Source organism: Lacerta agilis, chromosome 14 (genome assembly GCF_009819535.1).
Source record: "Lacerta agilis isolate rLacAgi1 chromosome 14, rLacAgi1.pri, whole genome shotgun sequence".
In the NCBI taxonomy this organism is placed as follows: Eukaryota; Metazoa; Chordata; class Lepidosauria; order Squamata; family Lacertidae; genus Lacerta; species Lacerta agilis.
Genome location: NC_046325.1, coordinates 6,987,695 through 7,010,616, shown reverse-complemented (window position 1 = coordinate 7,010,616; position 22,922 = coordinate 6,987,695). Strand labels below are relative to the sequence as shown.

Genomic DNA, 22,922 nt, shown 5'->3' with positions numbered 1-22,922 from the left:
GATTGGGATTCAGGCCTCATCATGGGACTGAAACTGCCTTGGTCATACTGGTTGATGATCTCTTGGTGGGCTAGGGACAAAGGTGAAAGGAGTTTCCTAGTTCTGCTGGATCTCTCAGCGGCCTTTGAATCCATTGACCATGACATCCTTCTTCAGCAGGGGGCCGGTCCACTGTCCCTTAGACTTTGTGGGGGAGGGGGGCGGACTATATTTTGAAAAAAAAAATGAATAAATTTCTATGCCCCACAAGTAACCCAGAGCTGCATGTTAAATAAAAGGACACATTGTACTCATGTAAAAACACGCTGATTCCTGGACCGTATGCGGGCTGTATTTAGAAGGCGATTGCATCGGATCCTGCCCTCACGCCTTAGTTTGCCCACCCATGATTTAGGGCATTAAAAACCACACAAAGAATAGATACAATGGGAAATTTATGACTGATCTGCTACTGAAGATTAATCAATATTAACTATTTATTTCTCCTATTACATCCATTTTTGCAAACACATTACCAAGTGTGTGTGTGTGTGTGTGTGTGTGTGTGTAAAACAACTTCTGTACATTATTTGCTTTGATGCAGCTTGTGTAAAGGTAAAGGTAAAGGGACTCCTGACCGTTAGGTCCAGTCATCTCCACCTCTGGGGTTGCGGCGCTCATATCGCGTTAATGGCCAAGGGAGCCGGTGTACAGCTTCTGGATCACGTGGCCAGCATGACAAAGCCACTACTGGTGAACCAGAGCAGTGCAAGGAAACGCTGTTTATCTTCCCGCCGGAGTGGTACCTATTCATCTACAGTACTTGCTTTCGAACTGCTAGGTGGGCAGGAGTTGGGACTGAGCAACTGGAGCTCACCCCGTTGCAGGGATTCAAACCGCCAACCTTCTGATCAGCAAGCCCTAGGCTCTGTGGTTTAACCCACAGCGCCATTCGCGTACCAATCTGCAAATTAATTGGTGGGAGATCTGCATGAAAAAATTCAAGAAGGTCACAATTTTGAAAGAAAACTGTGTTCTGTTTTGTGTAAAATTCAGGAAGCACAAATAATATTTTTTATATATTAAAATGCAAATTGAATTGAATTTCCTACCTATCATTAGTTGCTTCCAAATGAATTTCGGGCATCAAATGAAACTAAACAGAGACTCTCAACGTTAAATATATATAACGTTACAGTAGGCTCTTGCATCCTAAGCGCCTTGCACTCTACACATACAAAACTACAACAGGATACACAACAACATCCTTCAATTCCTTCTCCTTATGAGTTGCTCCCTACTGTTCATCTGAGGCCTCAGCATTATGATGTAGCATTTCGGGGCAAATATGCAGCCCAATAAGCCAGCACTAGAGGACAAGATGGAGAAGATCTCCACCACCACCATATACTTCCCTTTGGTGCTCAGATAGGTTGGAACAAAGGACAACCAAACACTGCAAAAGAGCAACATGCTGAAGGTAATGAACTTGGCTTCATTAAACGTATCTGGTAATTTGCGGGCTAAGAATGCCACAATGAAGCTGCCAATAGCCAAGAGGCTCAAATAGCCCAGGACACAGTAAAACATTGCAACAGAGCCTTCATTACATTGCACAATGATTTCCTCTGCGACAGAGTTCATGTCTAAATCGGGGAATGAGGGAGCAGTGGTCAGCCATACAGTACAAATACTTGCTTGGATAACAGTACAGGAAAGGACAATGGAGTTGCTCTGTTTTTTCCCCACCCACTTCCTCATGTTGGACCCTGGTTTGGTAGCCAGGAAAGCTATAACCACGGTGATGGTTTTTGCCAACACACAAGAAACAGCCATTGAGAAGACAATGCCAAAAGTTGGTTGTCGGAGGAGGCAGGTCACTGTGTTAGGCCTTCCAAGAAACAGCAATGTAGAGAGGAAACAGAGCAGGAGGGAGATGAGCAGCATGTACGTGAGGTCCCGGTTGTTGGCTTTGACTATGGGCGTATCTCTGTGCTTAATAAAAGTTCCCAAAACCCAGGCTGAGATCAGGGAAGAGGAAACGGCAATCACGGTTGAACTAATTCCTAAATGCTCTTGATAAGACAGAAAGGTTATTGTCTTAGGGATGCAATGATTTCTGTCTTTGCTTGCATGCTGTTGCTCTGGGCATCTGAAACAGTCATCAATATCTGAAAGAAACATGGAAAGAGATAGAATTTGATGATCAAATTGTTGTTAATTCAAAATGAGCTGATGGTCATATAATAATGCCACTCAACATCAAATCTATTGTTCTTTTGCTTCTAGTTGCTTAGTTTATCTTGGGTAATTAGATCATTCTGGGCGTGATGAAAGTCACTCCCTTATTAGGATGCATTTTACTGCAGCTTTATTGAATGTCCTCTTGAGCAATCGTGGGAGGCAGAAACCTATTTACACAGCATTCTTATGTAAGACTTGTAAATTGCCAATTATTTGACCCCATAAGGAATTAACCCTGTACCGGTATAATGGGGAAACTGATTTACCAAATCACTTACCAATCTGGTTTGAAACCTTCCCTTCTGGACATGGAAGGCAATCATAGCAGCAAAATTGTTCTCCTTCCTTCGTTTTCTTCTGATATCCAGGCTGGCAGTGTTCATTACACAGTGAAAGGGGAAGCACCTGAACTTAAACAGGAAAGGATTATACAAGGAGTTTTTATTTTATTTATACATTGTGCAAGTGTTTACCTTCAAATTAAACAACAAACAACAAAAACCATGAGCAGTCAATCAACCCAGTGACTTTTGCTTGGGATTATGCCTTACAACCAATGCAGCCATAGATCCATTCAGGTCATTGTTTTCAATATTGACCAACAGCAATCAAAATGAATTATTCACATCCAAATTATGCATCCAGACAGAGAAGCCAACCCCTCCGTCTACATCCCTACGAGTGTTCTAGAATCCCCACCTGGTTAAAGCCTCTGTGCCAAACAATTACATCCTCATTTATGATGAATCTGTTTGCTTCAAGGGAACTTGGATCCTCCACCCTTCCAACTTTCACACGAAGGAAGGAATTGTTTGGGAACATGATCATATTAATTATGTCAAAACCACTACCCCATTCCCTTTTTTCATTAAAGAACACTGTTTCTCCAGCTGAGTTGTTAAAGGAAATGACTTGAAGGAACGGGTGAATCTGAGTAAAAGAGAAAAACATACAGACAAGAAACAAATGAACATTTTTGTACCATGGTTTGCAACTATAACATGCCTAAAGAAACCAATAATAAAATATAAATTGTTTATAGATTCCAAAGAGAGAGGTGGATTCTCCCTGCCAGATCTGAGATTATATTATGAGGCATACTGCCTTTGCTGGTTAAAGGAATGAATATTATATAAAAAATGCTGATTTTTTAGACCAGCAATGTCCAACCGGTCAAACGCAATCGACAAGTCAATCCCTGGACGATTGTCATCGATCGCGGTCGATTGAGGGATCCCTCTTGATCTGCTGCAGTGAAAATAAATGCAGTGGGAATCCCCACCCCCTTCCTCTGTCACTCTTTTACTTGTGCCAAATGGGTGGTTTTTAATTGTAGTTTGCCGACAAGTCAGGAAACGAAAGTAGTTGTTCCCACTGCACCATTGTTATAGTTGAGCGATTCACCCCCCAAAAGGCTTTTAATCCCCTATAAAAGGTTAACAACTTTGTCTTCCCATCCCCACCCCCAAAAAGGGCAGATGCCAGTTTTTTATACTGGGAGTAGATCACAGTCTCTTGGGAGTTGGGCGTCCCTATTTTAGACCTTGAAGGTCATGATAATAGATTCAGTTGGAACACATATTTGTGGTATGAGAAGGTCAATGTTCACAAAGGTTTTATGAACCATGTAGTAAGGAAGTCGTGGATGAAGTTGGGGAAAATATAAAAAATTATTAGAACAAAAAACACCATGGTGGCTCTCTCCACTTGAATCAATAGCTTTGGGGGGGAAACGAATATGAGAAACGAATGGGCAACTTATAAAGAACTAATAATGGGTATAGCTCAAGAGTTGAAATTAAAGGGGTTTGAAAATGTAAGAGGATTATTAACTGTTTGGTTACAATACCAGCAACTCAATGATATACTTACAGTTTACAGTATGTTGTATCAGGAAAGAAAATTAAATGAAAATGATGTATTGTTGGTATTTGACCCCTTGGAAACTAGCCAAGATTTATAAATCAAGATCATATGCAGGCTGGTAATGTAAAGAGAAAGAGTACACCTTTTATGATATGTGGTGGATGTGTGAAGTAGTAAAAGCATTCTGGGAGATGATATACAATGAGTTGAGAAAAATGCTAAAGATGACCATCTCTAAGAATCCAGAAGCTTTCTTTGAGGAATTTTAGGTGCAGAGTTTCCAAATGACCAGAAGAGACCATTTGTGTATGTGACTATAGCTGCTTGAAATCTTTTAGCTCGGATAAAGACAGTCCCTACCAAGGAACAATGGCAGATATAGTGATGGACTACGCTGAAATGGCCAAACTGACCAGAAGAATTAGGAACCAGGAAGAATAAAATTTTAATAAGGGACGGGAAAGTACATAAAAGTGGTTACTGATGCCTGGAAATCTGGATATAGTCTCATCTTGGATTAAGCCAATCTAACTGAAAGAAGAAAGTCCCCAGACATTACCTGCCAAGGCTGCAAATCCTGAAGTTCAAAGTTTTCCCCACTCCCCATTGCTCTATAGTTGGACCGAACAGAATACATGGTGTGCAGTGCATGGGCCACAAGATAGACGGCATTATAGATACTGTAGCTTTGGGCAGTCATGCGCATTTCAAACTGATGCCCAGGAAGGCTCTCCAGAGTCTCTTCCCCCGTGCACGTTTCACTGTCTTCCATTGAGACATGGGATTTTGGAAGTTTACAGTCAAATACTTTCTCCCAGAAGTCCATGAGAAATCCATCTCTGAAGCAATCATAAGGTTTTCTACTTTGAAGAAATTCCTTGAACCCCAGAGGATCATTTGAGTGAATTGTGAAGCAAATGGCACCATCGAAAAGTTGAAGGTCCCAATCCCTTTGTATGTGAAATAATATGAAATCAATCTCAGATGTCATAATCCACACTTTTCTAGGTCCAAGCGCTTCAGGATCTCGCATGAATATAACAGTTTTTATCCATGCAATTACCACAGATTCTCCATACATTATAAATGTACTGACTTTATTATCTGTGAACGGTACATACAATCTCAAATACGTCTCATACATTTCATCAAGGTTATCTGAATAAGGGTCTTGTGGAATTCTCTCTATGAAAGCTGCACAAATTCCATTCTGTCTGAGCAAGATCTCTGTGTCATGCAAGAAAGATTCTCCACTTTGTCCATCGTCTGCAAAGAGCCCAACCCACGTCCATCCAAAATGTTTAAGCAGTCTGATAATCCCTGTGTACTGAAGAGCTGAGTTGGGAACCATGCAGTAAAAAGAACGGGTTAGACTTGTGAGAACTTTCTCTGGAGGAAATGAGCCATAGATGAGCTGGAAGAAAATGAAGTAATAGTGTAGAACTAGTTTTAGATTATTTTTTGTGTATACAGTATAGGTCTTTTGATAGAACAAATATTCTTTGAAGCAATCAATTGATCTTATGAGAGTTGAATCCAAGTTATGGTAATATTATACACTTTCTGTGAGTTCTCATCCATCAAACTTTTTAAATTATTATTAAGGAGCAGTCCTGTATCGGAGTTACAATCACTTAATGGGATCAGGGTTTCTTGGCAGGTCTACAAGCACAAACACCTGCCTCAACTCGGATTCACTTCAACTGTTTGACTTGTAATTTCCACATGGAGTGCACCCCTTCAGGATTAAAACCCATGTCCAATGTCTGTCATATCCCTTACATGTTTTGAAAAACAGAATTACTCCTAGAATGGCAAGAGCAAAATGGGGGGGGGGGAGTCCCAAAGCCGCATTGGTAGACCTTACCTGTGGAATCTTGTAGTGTCCTATGATCTCAGCCACTTGGAAAGAGGTATCAGAGCCCAATCCCCCAATGATGCTTAGGAGATTTTTTTGGGTGTCACATTTGTAGTTGGGGACAAACTTAGAGGATTTGAAAAGGAGTTCAAGAGTGCTTTGGTAGGTCATCTTTGCATTGTTGTAGCTGTCGTAGATATGGAACCCGAGCGTGACATTCGGCAGGATCCTGGGATTCTCATTTATCTCTTTCACGGCAAATGCCAAGGCCAGGACATGCTGATAGAACTTTGTCACCAAACTGAAAGGAGAGTCCATTTGTAATTTCAGAGGAGAATTCTACAATGCATTAAATGTGCTAACAACGATATTGGTCATTTTTTTCCTCCAACTCATTTAGATTGTAATAAAATTATATTATTTTATTGTCAGGTTTCTGAGGTAACCTAAACCTCCCTCTTCAGCTCAAATATGATTCAGGAAACCTAAAGGGATAGTTTTGAAACACCAATTGTTTGTTCTTTGAGCTTTCCCAGAAAGCAGAAAACAATAAAACATTGTTTTCATTTACTGCCTCCTGCCAAAATGTGTATAATGTAATACTGACTTTTTTTGTATGTAAGGTGTCAAATATTCTGGTGCAACTGATGAATAATTTTCATGTGGACTAATAAAAAAAATCAAATTGATGTGAAAATTGTGGAAAACGAATATTAAGACTCAAAAAAGGAGAAACTTAGAGAATATGAATTGGACAGATTTGCCAATGTCTATCATCAACCCAACATAGAGGTCTGTCTTGATTGCCTTTTCTTCTAGGTTACAAACATGTATAATTCAGCACACTGCAAACTATTTCCCACCACAACATCTTAGCACTTTTATTTTATTTTATTTTATTTTTTATTAAAGATTTTCTTGGTTTACAAAGTATATAATGTCTCTCGTATTTTTCCATAAAACATTTTTTACAGATCTTAGCACTTATATATGTCCATTTTTTAAATAAATCATTTTCATAACTGTTCTCATTTCTCAAACACAGACCCACCCATATCCAAACTTTTATTAATAACATTTAAAAAACCCTTTGCACTGAATCGTGGCTGCCCTTGGTTGGATTGATTACTCCTGTGCTTTCTGGTGATTCATTGCGTTGTTCTTTGTGAACCACACAAGCCAAGAAGATGTAGACAGGGAAAGGATGCTTACTATGCCGTGTCAAGGAGCTGCTGTGATGGCAGTTCTTGGAAGGAGATTTCATTGAGAGAGTAAATGATAATCGAAGCAATTCCACCGATGTGAAGGTCACCTGCCTCAAACCATTCATGTAGAACATGGAGGGAATCAGACACTGGGCAATTCATAGTGTCTGCTTTGCCCACTATGGGAAGCAAGAAAAACAGCATCTGAAGGAACCACAGCACCATCCCATCCATCTCTAGATGGAGACTCTCCTGTATCCACCCATCAAAATTCACAGACTTAATCAGGCGATGGTAAGTAATTCCTGCCTCTGGCAACGCAGCTATAAAATATAAATTAGCAATGTTTTACTGACTGAAGATATGTGCCCTGCTTACTTGCTGCGAATGCCAACAATCTGATTCAAAGTGTGGCCAGCAAGATGAACAAAACTGCGAGAATCAAATTAACGGAAACGTGCCTGTGGTTTGAACCCTACTCCCCAGCTCTCCATGACACAGCTGTATATCAATATCTACTTTAAGGCTTGATTTTTAATTTTTTTTCTCCTGCCTTCTAGAAAGCCTTTGGAGCTTTTGCCAGGGGAACAAATTAAAGTGGATTGGATAATGAAAGGGGAAGATGATTACATCTTTGGAGCTAGGACTGTTGACTGGGATTTCTGTTTCTGTGCTTGAAACCTGACCCCAACAATGTTCTTCTTCTTCAGGGGCAGAAAAAGTGGCAACTTTCTTACATCAGGGATATGCCTATTACCTCTTTGTGGGTCTGCCATGGTCATCTGTTGGACACCTATGAAACTGATTGCTGGAAGAGATGGGCCTTTGCCTTGATCCAGCAGGGTTCTCACCTGCCACACAACAGCAGAGACCACATGCTCCTGATATCTCAGTAGTGGGACTCCCTTTGTAGTTCTTTCAGCTCCTTAAGTCATGTGCCCAAGCACTGTGTAATATAACCCATTGTTCATATTACACCAACAAGGATGGGTTTTCTGAACAGAGCAATACATAGGCAGAACGCTTCACAAAGACATAGCAGGTGCTACACATGAATGCACAAGCAAAGATATTGATCCCACAATGACACACAACTTGCAACCCCTTTTAAGGGAAATGGGAATGAACAACTCAGCATGGCAAGTGAGTCTGCTCACTACCGAGCCCACAGGATCACTTTCTGTGGTCATTCATGGGCAACTCCTCTTCTTTGTCATAACCCATGAAACAGAAACAGCTTCCAACATGCCTTTCCAATCCATTTTTAAATAAGTTTGGAGTAATAAGCGAGTTCTTTAGGTACACCCCCCCATGGGTTAGAGATTGATGATCCAAAGGTTTATTCAGTTTCAAAAATTTATTGTAGAAAAGGAAAATCAAAAGCACATTATACATAAATGAATCACTGGAAGGGGAAAATCATGAGGAATAATGTATACAAACGAAATATTCAAAGTCGGTTCCTCCATCATGGAGGGCACGTGTTGTGGTGAGATCACCAGAAACTGACTCCCTGTTGTGGGGCGGGACCGTTTGGATGACCACAGCACCCGATTGGTTGCCCTCTGTTGCTGGGGCAGAAATTTGGTCAATTGGGTTGGCTATTGGCTGCTGAGAGGCTACTTAAGCTGCTGCACATCACTGGAGAGTTTCACTTTCTTGCGACATGCACTGCATCACCCGCCCTCCTCTCCCTGTATTTAGGGTGGTTCTTATGACCTTGCTATGCCTGTGTAGCGGTTGTCTGTTTTGGAGCAGGGGCCCGGTAGGAATTTTGCCATTTGACCAATTGGCTGGTGCCACTTTTTTGCCTACTGTGTAGCAAATCGTCACAACTTTGTAAGGTTTGCAGTTAGGCATTTGGTTCAATGTTTTGGGGAGGGGACGTGGTTGACTGTGCCTGCCCCTCCTTTGCTGCTGCTAGGGAATTCCATTAAAGGAATCCAGGGGCTCGCCTTGTTTTAGTCCGAATGCTGTCAAGGGGCTGGGCCATGCCAGAGCCAATGGGAGCATCTGGAGTGAGCTGTGAGATTGAAGGAGTTCTCGCTCCCCCAGGATGCTTTCCCTTACTGACATATGGTGGTGCCAAGTGTCAGTCCTGTTCAATAAAGTTGTGGCCAAAATTTAATGCCAAAAACCTTAAACTAAAACCCTTGTCTATTTTGTCTTAATTTGGGGGTGGTTTGGGGGGCCTTCACACGCAATACAATTATTAAGTAACGGTAAAGTCAAGAGTCTGACCAAACTGTGGGAGGCAGAGGAAGACAGGCGTGCCTGGCACACTCTGGTTCATGGGGTCACGAAGAGTTGGACATGACTAAATGACTAAACAATAACAACAAAGGTACCCCTGACCGTTAGGTCAAGTCACAGACGACTCTGGGGTTGCACACTCATCTCGCTTTATAATCTGAGGGAGCCGGCATTTGTCCACAGACAGCTTCCATGTCATGTGGCCAGCATCACTAAGTCACTTCTGGTGAACCAGAACAGCACACGTAAACACTGTTTACCTTCCCACCAGAGTGGTACCTATTTATCTACTTGCGCTTGATGTGCTTTTGAACAGCTAAGTGGGCAGGAGCTGGGACCAAACAATGGGAGCTCACCCCGTCATGGGGATTCGAACCACCAACATTCTGATCGGCAAGCCCTAGGCTCTGTGGTTTAGACCACAGCGCCACCCACGTCCCAATACAATTATTACAAGGTAAAATAAAGAAATAAAGTGGTTTAAAAAAACAAACAAACCCAACAACACTGTACTGTATTGATAAACTGGCCATTACATACCAGGAGTGCAGCATGTGAGATTAACAATAAGTACAAACTACAAAAACCACAGCACTCTACATTGGCCCACTTAAACTCTACCAGCCCTCTATTTAAAACTTACTGCATTATCATCCGCCACTGTTACAGAATTTGGACAAGGCCTAGAGACAACAGAAACCCCTTGTTTCCTTTCCTTCTCATTTCAAAATCCAGAGGTCCCCACAGTTCAAATCAAAAATTTATTGCACTCCATAGCCCAGTATCCCTAGATCAATCAAAATAAGAGGAGACCTATGGGAAGTGCAAAATTATTTGGAGGAAGGCTATAAACCAGATTTGGTGAAATATTGAACCCAGAACCAATACTGCCTGATTTGGGGGGATCTAATCTTAGTCTAAGTTAGATGGAGACAGCTCCAGATTGCCACAGGTTGGGACACCCACAGTGATCCAGGGCAGCCAAGGGGCATGACAACAGCCAGGAAGGATGGGGAAGCATTTGATGGGATGAAGGAGAAACTGAAAAAAGTTGTAGGAGACATCAGCTGGACCACCTCGATTTCTACAGTAGAAGGAATGGTTCAGGATGTGTATTGTGTTCATAAGCAATTCTCCCAGCCTCTTTCTTCCTGCCTGATCTCAGCTTCTTCCCTTCCCAAGCTTACACTTCATTCCTACATGTAAAACCCACCTCATTATGTGGCACCCCATAAGTTTGAATCTGTTGCACACCAAGCAATGTGAGGTGCCAGACCCACTTCCTTTGATACTTTAATGGCCAACACTTAGTGGGTCATTACCTCATTGGAAAGCTAGCTTGGCTATTCCAGGAAATGAACCATGCCGGATCCAGGAATTAGGATGCTAAGGCATACAGCCCACCCACCCACCACACCGCCCAAATTCATAACAGAATCCATTGTTCAAAAACTTCTAGGGTGGGCTGAACTTCAGTGTGGTGTAGTGGTTAAGAGCGGTAGACTCGTTATCTGGGGAACCGGGTTCACGTCTCCACTCCTCCACATGCAGCTGCTGGGTGACCTTGGGCTAGTCACACTTCTCTGAAGTCTCTCAGCCCCACTCACCTCACAGAGTGTTTGTTGTGGGGGAGGAAGGGAAAGGAGAATGTTAGCCGCTTTGAGACTCCTTCGGGTAGTGAAAAGCGGGATATCAAATCCAAACTCTTCTTCTTCTTCAGTGGTGATCCTGCAGGATTTAAGCACCTACACATGGCACAGGAGGAGACATAGCAACCCGTCTGATCTTCCTGGCCATAAGTTTACTTACATTTTAAAAAATGATAATTTCAGTACTAAATCATGTAAGTTGCATAGGCTTCTACCCGTGTTTCTCAATCAGTTTGGGATGAAAACAATTCCTCAGAAAGATTCACCAATAATTTACACCTATTCTTGCATACAAATCCTAAAAGATTGTGCATATATTTATTATGAATATATTTCATTTGATGCAGATTTCCTCTTAAGCTACACACTATTTCGTTCAAGAGCTGCATCAAAAAATTCAGAGATCTTCCAGTTTTGAAATACAGGTGTGCTGTGCTGCATCTAATGCTTCAGGACTTGTGAATGAGTTTTAAAAGGTTATAGTAGGCTTTGGCGTCCTATGCCACTTACCCCCATTTATATAACAATACAATAGTATACACAATTCTTCAATTCTTTCTCCTTATGAGTTGCTCCCTACTGTTCATCTGAGGCCTCAGCATTATGATGTAGCATTTCGGGGCAAAGATGCAGCCCAGTAACCCAGCACTGGAGGACAGGATGGAGAAGATCTCCACCACCACCATATACTTCCCTTTGGTGCTCAGATAGGTTGGAACAAAGGACAACCAAACACTGCAAAAGAGCAACATGCTGAAGGTAATGAACTTGGCTTCATTAAACGTATCTGGTAATTTGCGGGCTAAGAATGCCACAATGAAGCTGCCAATAGCCAAGAGGCCCAAGCAGCCCAGGACACAGTAAAACATTGCAACAGAGCCTTCATTACATTGCACAATGATTTCCTCTGCTGCAGAGTTCATGTCTAAATCGGGGAATGAGGGAGCAGTGGTCAGCCATACAGAGCAGACACTTGCTTGGATAACAGTGCAGGAAAGGACAATGGAGTTGCTCAGTTTTTTCCCCACCCACCTCCTCATGTTGGACCCTGGTTTGGTAGCCAGGAAAGCTATAACCACGGTGATGGTTTTTGCCAACACACAAGAAACAGCCATTGAGAAGACAATGCCAAAAGTTGGTTGTCGGAGGAGGCAGGTCACTGTGTTAGGTCTTCCAAGAAACAGCAACGTAGAGAGGAAGCAGAGCAGGAGGGAGATGAGCAGTATGTACGTGAGGTCCCGGTTGTTGGCTTTGACTATGGGCGTATCTCTGTGCTTAATAAAAGTTCCCAAAACCCAGGCTGAGATCAGGGAAAAGGAAACAGCAATCACGGCTGAACTAATTCCTAAATGTTCTTGGTAAGATAGAAAGGTTATTGTCTTAGGGATGCAATGATTTCTGTCTTTGCTTGCATGCTCTTGCTCTGGGCATCTGAAACAGTCGTCAATATCTGAAAGAAACATGGAAAGAGATAGAATTTGATGATCAAATTGTTGTTAATTCAAAAAGAGCTGATGGTCATATAACAATGCCACTCAACATCAAGTCTATTGTTCTTTTGCTTCTAGTCGCTTAGTTTATCTTGGGTAATTAGATCATGTTGGGTGCTATGAAAGTCACTGCTTTATTTGGATGCATTTTACTGCAGCTTTATTGAATGTCCTCATGAGCAATCATGGGAGGCAGAAACCTATTTACACACCATTCTTATTTAAGACTTCTAAATTGCCAATTATTTGACCCCATAAGGAATTAACCCTGTATAATGGGGAAACTGATGTACCAAATCACTTACCAATCTGGTTTGAAACCTTCCCTTCTGGACATGGAAGGCAATCATAGCAGCAAAATTGATCTCCTTCCTTCGTTTTCTTCTGATAACCAGGCTGGCAGTGTTCATTACACAGTGAAAGTGGAAGCACCTGAACTTAAACAGGAAAGGGTTATACAAGGAGTTTTTATTTTATTTATACATTGTGTAAGTGTTTACCTTCAAATTAAACAACAAACAACAAAAACCATGAGCAGTCAATCAACCCAGTGACTTTTGCTTGGGATTATGCCTTATAACCAATGCAGCCATAGATCCATTCAGGTCATTGTTTTCAATATTGACCAACAGTAGTTCCTTTGTTTTCAAGGAACGGGTGCTATCACAGATGCACAGCAGAAATATGCAATCAAAAGGAATTATTCACATCCAAATTATGCACCCATAAAGACAGGGAAGGAATCCCCTCTGTCTACATCCCTAACAGTTTTCTAGAATCCCCACCTGGTTAAAGCCTCTGTGCCAAACAATTACATCCTCATTTATGATGAATCTGTTTGCCTCATGGGAACTGGGATCCTCCACCCTTCCAACTTTCACACGAAGGAAGGAATTGTTTGGGAGCATGATCATATTAATTATGTCAAATCCACTACCCCATTCCCTTTTTTCATTAAATACCACTGTTTCTCCAGCTGAGTTGTTAAAGGAAATGGCTTGAAGGAACGGGTGAATCTGAGTAAAAGAGAAAAACAAACAGACAAAAAACAAATGAATATTTTTGTGCCATGGTTTGCAACCATAACATGCATAAAGAAACCAAGAATAAAGGTTTTTTTATAGATTCCAAAGAGAGAGATGGATTCTCCCTGTCAGATCTGAGTTTATATTATGAGGCATCCTGCTTTTGCTGCTAAAAGCAATGGATATTATATAAAAATACTGAGGTTTTAGACCTTGAAGGTCATGGTAATAGATTAAGTTGGCACACATATTTGTAGTATGAGAAGGTCAAAGTTCACAAAGGTTTTCTGAGCCATGTAGTAAGGAAAGTGGTGGATGAAGTGTGGGAGAAATATAAAAAATTATTAGAACAAATAATGCCATGGTGGCTCTCTCCACTTGAATTGACAGCTTTGGAAAAAAACAAAATGAGAAACGACTGGGTAACTTATAAAGAACTATTAATGTAAATAGCTCAATAGTTGAAATTAAAGAGTTTTGAAAATGTAAGAGATTATTAACTGTATGGTTACAATATCATCAACTCAATGATATATTTAAGTTGTATAAAAAGAAAGCTTTCTTAAATGAAACCTCTCAATTTCAAAAGGAGCTGTTAGAAAATAAGATTAAATTACTTTCTAAAATGTATAAATTATTATTGGAATGGCATACGAAATGTGAACAAATCAAATTTGTGATGATACACTGGGCAAGAGATTTTGGTTCTAACATCCACTGGCAGTATGGGAGAGGTTATGGAACCGGGATTTAAAGTTTACAGTATGCTGTATCAGGAAAGAAAATTAAATGAAAATGATGTATTGTTGGTATTTGACCCTAGGGAAACTAGCCAAGATGTATAAATCAAGATCATATGCAGGCTGGTAATGTAAAGAGAATGACTGCACCTTTTATCATATGTGGTGGATTTGTGAAATAGTAAAAGCATTCTGGAAGATGATACTCAATGGGTTGAAAACATGTTAAAGATGACTTTCTCTAAGAATCCAGAGGCTTTTCTTTTAGGAATTTTAGGTGCAGAGACTAGGACCAGAAGAGACTATTTGTGTATGTGACTACAGTTGCCTGAAATCTTTTAGCTCAGAGAAATACAGTCCCTACCAAGGAACAATGGCAGATAAAACTGATGGACTATGCTGAAATGACAAATCTGACCGAAAGAATTAGGAACCAGGAAGAATAAAATTTTAATAAGGAATGGGAAAGGTACATAATGTATCTGAAAAATTATTGTAAACAATTAAAATCATTAGCAGCATTGATATAATAGTTGCAGGTAAAAGCTGAATTATGGACTATTTGAAGTTTTGATAAAATTGGAGTAATAGAGGAGATGCAGGAGAAAAATGTTGGAATGAGGATCAAAACGGGGTGGAGGGACATCAAAGCAGATTTACTGATTATAGTTTACTTGTTCTCTTTGTTGTTGTTTACAAACCTGAAAATGCAAAAATAAGCTCATAAAAAAAGGAAACCTGTGTTATTGCATACCCATAATTCAGAATAAATTTCAATAGCTCTTCACCAGCAAGCAAAAGGTGATATATTCACAAAAATCCATCCTTGTCCTGACTGACCAAAAGTTTTAACAAACCTGAAATTATTAGAGATGGGATGGGAGGAATGGACCTAAAACTACCATTCCTCTCGAATATTGTTTAGATGGTTTCATTTAAGAAATACCAAGTTATTAAGAAATGAGGCGTTTCGATACTGCAGATGGAAAGTTTGTGACACAGTGGCGAGGAAACTACAATTCTTTCCTTTTTCAATGGACAGGAGGAAAGGAGAATCCACAAACCATCATGGAATAAGATGTATCCAAGTGGTTACTGATGGATGGAAATCTGGATATAGTCTCATCTTGGATTAAGCCAACCTAACTGAAAGAAAAAATTCCCCAGACATTACCTGCCAAGGCTGCAATTCCTGAAGTTCAAAGTTTTTTCCACTCCCCATTGCTCTACAGTTATACCGAACAGAATACATGGTGTGCAGTGCATGGGCCACAAGATAGACAGCATTATAGATACTGTAGCTGTGGGCAGTCATCCGCATTTCAAACTGATGCCCAGGAAGGCTCTCCAGAGTCTCTTCCCCCGTGCAAGTTTCACTGTCTTCCATTGAGACATGGGATTTTGGAAGTTTACAGTCAAATGCTTTTTCCCAGAAGTCCATGAGAAATCCATCTCTGAAGCAATCATAAGGTTTTCTACTCTGAAGAAATTCCTTGAACCCCAGAGGATCATTTGAGTGAATTGTGAAGCAAATGGCACCATCAAAAAGTTGAAGGTCCCAACTCCTTTGAATGTCAAATAATATGAAATCAATCTCAGATGTCATAATCCACACTTTTCTAATGGATCGAGGTCCAAGAGCTTCAGGGTCTCGCATGAATATAACAGTTCTCAGCCAGGCAATTACCACAGATTCTCCATACATTATAAATGTACTGACTGTATTATTTGTGAACGCTGCATACAAATTCAAGCACGTCTCATACATTTCATCAAGGTTATCTAAATGTGGTTCTTGTGGGATTCTCTCTGTGAAAGCTGCACAAATTCCATTCTGGGTAAGCAAGGTCTCTAGGTTATGCAGGAAATATTCTCCAATGTTATCATCCTCTGCAAAGAGTCCAACCCACGTCCATCCAAAATGTTTAAGCAGTCTGATAATCCCTGTGTACTGAATAGCTGAGTTGGGAACCATGCAGTAGAAGGATCGTGTATGACTTGTAAGACTTTCCTCTGGAGGAAAGGAGCTGTAGGTGAGCTAGGAGAAAATGAATTGATATTATAGAAGTGTTTCTGGGGGAGAGGGCACATGGCCAAGTCAGTTCGGAGATGACCATTTAGAATCAAACCTTCTCTGCAGCCACCTGCAAAACTGGCTTGGGCATAGATTCAAATCAGCAAGAAAATCTCTAACTCTGCAAAACAGTGAGGGGAATGAATTACCATTCAAAAACATCTAAAAAGGATCTTACAAACTTTTTTTCAACTCCAAGAGCGAAGGCAAATTCAAACACAATCATGAGGCCAATAAGCAGCGAAAATGCTGGAGAGAAGAGAGGAACCAAAGCTGATGGCCGAACAGGAGTCAATTGCAAACATAAATTTACAAACCTATTAGCAAAACAACAAGAAATGCTTAAACACACAATTAAGACTCTGCTATTCCATTCGGAAGGAACACTTCTGGAATTTAACACCTCTCCACTGCCACTGTAAAACTATTAGATTAGTTACAGGTAGGTAGCCGTGTTGGTCTGCCATAGTCAAAACAAAATAAAATAAAAAATTCCTTCCAGTAGCACCTTAGAGACCAACTAAGTTTGTTCTTATAACATGAAGAAGTGTGCATGCACACAAAAGCTCATACCAAGAACAAACTTAGTTGGTCTCTAAGGTGCTACTGGAAGGATTTTTTTTTTTTTTGACTATTAGATTAGGTTCAGGATGCAGAAACTGCCTTGCTTACAGCTGAAATATTGAAATTAAAAATAAATTAATGGACATGGAATCCAGATCCAAAAGATCTAACCTTCATATTTCATTTGTTTCAAAGAAGATGCTGAAAGAAGAGACCCGGCACAATTTATTTTTTCATAGTTAACGACTTTGATCCTTGACCTAAAGTTGTCAACACTGTATTTAGAAAGAGCAGATAGGGCAACTCACCCTAAACTGAAAATATTCCTTCTCGGAATATTATAACATGCTTTGCTTGATATAAATAGGAACTGCCTTTTTGCACCTTAAAATTACAGTAAGGGAAAATCAAATACAGCTGGAGGTTTCCATTTAAGCTCATACAGTAGTACCTCTGGTTAAGTAAATAATTCGTTCTGGAGGTCCGTTCTTAACCTGAAACTGTTCTTAACCTGAAGCACCACTTTAGCTAATGGGGCCTCCCGCTGCCGCTGCGCTGCCAGAGCATGATTTCTGTTCTTATCCTGAAGCAATGTTCTTAACCTGAAGCGTTATTTCTGGGTTAGCGGAGTATGTAACCTGAAGCGTATGTAACCCAAGGTACCACTGTAGTTATGCTAGGATCAGCTCAACTTACTGCTACAAACAGAGAAGCTAATCAAAGTGAGAATTACTGGTTTGTTGTTGATCTTAATTTTAATATGTCTTTTGTAGTTTTTATATGGCAATTTTATGTTTTGAACTGTCCTGTGATCAACTGGCAAAAGGAAAGTATACAAATTTAATAAATAACAATTAATAATTTATTCACTAGACCCAGAAATACTTGAACTGCAAACTCAAGATTTAGCCTATGAAGAACAGGAGAGGAACAGTCAAACTGGATTTATGGATGAAGATAGAGACAGGTAAACGGTTGTAAAAAAATAAACAATTTTGCAAAAATATACCAACAAAATAAGTCCAAAGATTTACTACAGACATATCCCTTTGTCTGCAACTCTCAAAGCCTTGCTGAGTGATTTAAGTACCTTGTATATTTACCTCTTGAATGCTGCTTCTCTTCAGTTAAAATAATTTCTAGTCAACGCAAGTGGTACTTTATTGGCTTTCCGAAAGATACAGTTCTTTTCTTTCCCCTTTTTCTTCGCTTTCCTCAGTTTTGATTCCCCACTTTCAGTTTCTCCACATACACGTCTTTATATTTTAAACCCTCTATATTACTTTTCTTTGATTTCCTTTTCACAAGCCCCAATGAGTTGGGTATCATATATTTTTCAGAATCCCCTCTTCCATAAAGTCCCCCCCCACAATAATGTTTAAGAAGAGTCAAGAACATAACAGATGCTAATGGAGAAGAGTTATGTTATCTTATTTAGTTACGTTATTTTAGCATCAACACTTTTACCTCCACCGTGTTAATGTTGAGATTGTTTTTCATGACGATACATGAGATTCCTTAGGTAAGTTTGCTGAAGTTGTGCTTCTTGCCACCGCAAGAAGCAGAGTAGGGGGATCTGCTTTTTGAGCAGCACTCATTAAACTAGCAAAAAGGTGTAGATCACTGTGCAGGATGCCTAAAAGCCTGATTTTTGCTTATATTCAGTTCCATGGTTATTGCTTTAAAATTTCTGGTTTTAAAAATGTTCCTTTTTCATTTTTTCAAAAAAATCTTAACATATACAGTGGTTGTTTTTAATTGTCATTTTACGTAAAACTGTTGCATGTCATATATCTAAATTTATTCTTTTTTAAATTTATTCTTTTTGAAGCATTCTTTGTGTGTATATATTTTTGATACAACAAATATTCTTTGAAGCAATCAATATATCTTGGGATATTTGAAACACCTTTTGAGTTATTTAATTTATTTATTAAATTTGTATACTGCCCCATACCTGCAGCTCTCAGGAGAGTTCACAAAATAAAACCACAATATAAAAACACAAAGTACATAATCAAAGGTAAAACAAAATCAATCCAATAACACCCCCCCACAAACATTACCTTTGAAATCTCAACTCAATCTTACTTTTTACTATATCATGCAAGGACAGTCCTATACTGCAGTTACAGTCGGTAACTAGGATGACAATTTATTGGCTGGTCTCTGTTTCACTACAACAATCTGAATTTTAAGAACATTGACCTAGAACTTTCACACCTTTCAGGTTAAAACCAATTCCTGGAACTTGGCAACAATCCATCCAATGTCTATGATTAAGCTCTTTCACATCCCTCCCGTGTTCTGAGAAGCAGAATTACTCCTAGAATGGCAAGAGTAAAATTTGTGGGGGTGAAGAATCACAAAGCCACACTCGTGACTCTTACCTGTGGAATCTTGTATTGGCCTATGATCTCAGCCATTTGGAAAGAGGTATCAGAGCCCAATCCCCCAATGATGCTTATGAGATTTTTCTGGGTGTCGCATTTGTAATTGGAGACAAACCTATAGGATTTGAAAAGGAGTTTGAGAGTGCTATGGTAGGTCATCTTTGCATTGTTGTAGCTGTCGTAGATATGGAACCCGAGCGTGACATTCGGCAAGATCCTGGGATTCTCATTTATCTCTTTCACGGCAAATGCCAAGGCCAGGATGTGTTGATAGAACTTCGTCACCATACTGAAAGAAGAGTCCGTTTGTAATTTCAGAGAAGAATTCTACAATGCATTAAGTTGGAATACCCCAACGTTGGCCATTTTTGTGTCTGACTGATTTAGATTGGGGGGGGGTCTATTCACTATATGGTCAGATTTCTGAGCTGATTTAAACCTTCATATTATACTGAAACACCACAGTTATGTGTTATTTGAGTTTATTTGAGAGCCAGTGTGGTGTAGTGGTTAAGAGCGGTAGACTCCTAATCTGGTGAACAGGGTTCTCTTCCCCGCTCATCCACATGCAGCTGCTGGGTGACCTTGGGCTAGTCACAGTTCTTTGAAGTCTCTCAGCCCCACTCACCTCACAGAGTGTTTGTTGTGGGGGAGGAAGGGAAAGGAGAATGTTAGCCGCTTTAGACTCCTTCGGGTAGTGAAAAGCGGGATATCAAATCCAAATCCAAACTCTTCTACTTTCTAAAAGCAAATAGCAACAAATTTCTTTCTGTGTGTTGGGCTTTTGGGGGGGGTATTATTATAATTTATCCAATTTATATACCACCCTTTATCAAATGGGGTATTCATCTGAGTGAGAGTGTCCTTCTATTCAGATCTACCAAGTGAGCTGGTGTCCTGCAATAATGTTTATAACAGGTGAGATTACATACCAAAAATGTCAGTATTATGAGAAATTTCAATGCAGGTGATAATTAATTTTAATTATGACTTCTTAAAAAGAAAAATCAAATTGATGTGCATATGTGGAGAACTCATCTTAAGACTAGAAAAAATGAGAAACTTAAGCAACATGAAATGAACAAATTTGCTCATCCCTATTTTTAACCCAATGTCCAATGTTTATTATTCATAATGTTTGTCAGGATGGATAAAACAAGCATGGAGGCTTCGCCTGCATTCATTTTTCCTCTAGGTTACCAACATGTAAAATTTGACAGCCATACAACAACATCTTAGTATTTCTATAAATGTTTCTTTTCAACTAGCCAAGCCAAGAGGATGCAGAGAGAGAAAGGATCCTTACTATGGAATGTCAAAGAGCTTCAGTGATGGCTGTTCTTTGAAGGAAACTTCATCAAAAAGGTAAATTATATGCGAAGCAATCCCACCAATAACTAGGTCACCAGTCTCGTACCATTCATGCAGGACAGGGAAAGATCCAGGCACTGGGCCATTCATATTATCTATTTTGCCCACTACGTGAGGCAACAAAAGCAGCATCAGAACGAACCACAGCCTCATCCCATCCATCTCTAGATGGAGACTCTCCTGTATCCACCCATCAAAATTTGCAGACTTAAGCAGGCTATGGTAAGTAATTCCTGCCTCTGGCAACGCAGCTATAAAGAAGAAGAAGAAGAAGAAGAAGAAGAAGAAGAAGAAGAAAAGTTTGGATTTGATATCCCGCTTTTCACTACCCGAAGGAGTCTCAAAGCGGCTAACATTCTCCTTTCCCTTCCTCCCCCACAACAAACACTCTGTGAGGTGAGTGGGGCTGAGAGACTTCAGAGAAGTGTGACTAGCCCAAGGTCACCCAGCAGCTGCATGTGGAGGAGCAGAGACACAAACCCGGTTCCCCAGATTATGAGTCTACTGCTCTTAACCACTACACCACACTGGCTCTCTTAATAAAAGATAAATTAGCAAGCAATGTTTTGCGAACTGAAGAATTAGAAATATTTACCATGATTACTCGCTGGGGATGCCAAACATCTGATTTAAAGTGTGGCCAGCAAGATGAACAAAACTGCTAGAATCAAATTAACGGAAACGTGCCTGTGGTTTGAACCCTACTCCCCAGCTCTCCATGACACAGCTGTATATCAATACCTACTTTAAGGCTTGCTGTTTTATTTATTTCTCTTGCCTTCTAGAAAGCCTTTGGAGCTTTTGCCAGGGGAACAAATTAAAGTGGATTGGATAATTAAAGGGGGAGATGATTACATCTTTGGAGCTAGGACTGTTGACTGGGATTTCTGTTTCTGTGCTTGAAACCTGACCCCAACAATGTTCTTCTTCTTCAGGGGTAGAAAAAGTGGCAACTTTCTTACAGCAGGGATATGCCTATTACCTCTTTGTGGGTCTGCCATGGTCATCTGTTGGACACCTATGAAACTGATTGCTGGAAGAGATGGGCCTTTGCCTTGATCCAGCAGGGTTCTCACCTGCTACAACAATTAAAACACAACAGCAGAGACCACATGCTCCTAATATCTCAGTAGTGGGACTCCCTTTGTAGTTCTTTCAGCTCCTCAAGTCATGTGCCCAAGCACTGTGTAATATAACTCATTGTTCATATTACACCAACAAGGATGGGTTTTCTGATCAGAGCAATACATGGGCAGAATGCTGCTCAAAGATATAGCAGGTGCTATGCATGCCTACACAAGGAAAGACATTGATCCCACAATGACACACACCCTGCAACCCTTTTTAAGGGAAATGGGCAGCAACAACTCAGCAGCAACAACTCAGCATGACAAGGGAGTCTGCTCACTTCCAAGCCCATAGGATCACTTTCTGTGGTCATCTGTGGGCAACTCCTCTTCTTCCCATGAAACAGAAACAGCTTCCAACTTCCCCTTCCAATCTATTTTAAAAAAAGTTTGGAGTAATAAGTGAGTTCTTTAGGTACACACCCACACGCACACCCCATGGGTGAAAGATTGGTGATCCAAAGGTTTATTCATTTTCAAAAATTTATTGTAGAAAAGGAAAATCAAAATCACATTATATATAAATGAATCATTGGATGGGAAAAACATGAGAAGTAATGTATACAAGCGAAATCTTAGAATATAATTATTACAAGTTAAAATAAGGAAATAAAGTGTTTTTAAACAACAACAACAACAACAACAACAACAACAACAACAACAACAACAACAACCCTGTATTGATAAACCTTCAGGTAAACAGGCCATTACATACCAGGACTGCAGCATATAAGATTAACAATAACTACAAACGACAAACACCACAGTACTCTACATTGGCCCACTTAAACTTTATCAGTCCTCTATTTAAAACTTACTGCATTATCATCCACCACTGTTACAGAATTTGGACAAGGCGCGGAGACCACAGAAACCCCTTGTTTCCTTTCCTTCTCATTTTAAAATCCAGAGGTCCCAAACAAGACAAAAATTTGCCATTCATTGCAACAGGGAGCAGACATGATGTTTAGGACCCACAGTTTAAATCAAAAAATTTTTGCATCCCATAGCCCAGTATCCCTGGTTCAATCAAAATAAGAGGAGACCTATGGGAAGTTCAAAATTATTTGGAGGAAGGCTATGC

The 22,922-nt window shown here is 40.2% G+C and overlaps 2 protein-coding genes across 2 annotated transcripts; both read right to left on the bottom strand.

Annotated features, from left to right (window-relative positions):
- Window positions 1-1,248: 1,248 nt before the first annotated feature.
- LOC117058918 (vomeronasal type-2 receptor 26-like) lies at window positions 1,249-7,928 on the bottom strand. Its single transcript, XM_033170333.1, has 6 exons — window positions 7,910-7,928; window positions 7,160-7,331; window positions 5,957-6,248; window positions 2,923-3,153; window positions 2,502-2,628; window positions 1,249-2,150 (listed from the first exon to the last, which is right to left on the bottom strand). Exons 1-6 carry the CDS (start codon window positions 7,926-7,928, stop codon window positions 1,249-1,251), a joined length of 1,743 nt encoding a protein of 580 aa, XP_033026224.1.
- Window positions 7,929-11,602: 3,674 nt separating this feature from the next.
- On the bottom strand, window positions 11,603-21,712 carry LOC117058917 (vomeronasal type-2 receptor 26-like). Its single transcript, XM_033170332.1, has 6 exons — window positions 21,694-21,712; window positions 20,647-20,962; window positions 19,338-19,629; window positions 13,330-13,560; window positions 12,850-12,976; window positions 11,603-12,504 (listed from the first exon to the last, which is right to left on the bottom strand). The coding sequence occupies exons 1-6, from the start codon at window positions 21,710-21,712 to the stop codon at window positions 11,603-11,605; spliced, it is 1,887 nt and encodes a 628-aa protein (XP_033026223.1).
- Window positions 21,713-22,922: the final 1,210 nt, after the last annotated feature.

Bases quoted from the DNA above. Each gene is read 5' to 3' on its own strand.
- LOC117058918 (XM_033170333.1), bottom strand. The intron at 3,154-5,956 runs GTAAGGTCTACC...TCTTTTACTCAG, and splicing joins GACACTACAAGATTCCACAG to ATTCACCCGTTCCTTCAAGT. The intron at 2,151-2,501 runs GTAAGTGATTTG...TGTTTCTTTCAG, and splicing joins GAAGGTTTCAAACCAGATTG to ATATTGATGACTGTTTCAGA.
- LOC117058917 (XM_033170332.1), bottom strand. The intron at 19,630-20,646 runs GTAAGGATCCTT...CTCTTCTTTCAG, and splicing joins AAGCTCTTTGACATTCCATA to TATGGTGACGAAGTTCTATC. The intron at 12,977-13,329 runs GTGGGGATTCTA...GTTTAAGTTCAG, and splicing joins GGCACAGAGGCTTTAACCAG to GTGCTTCCACTTTCACTGTG.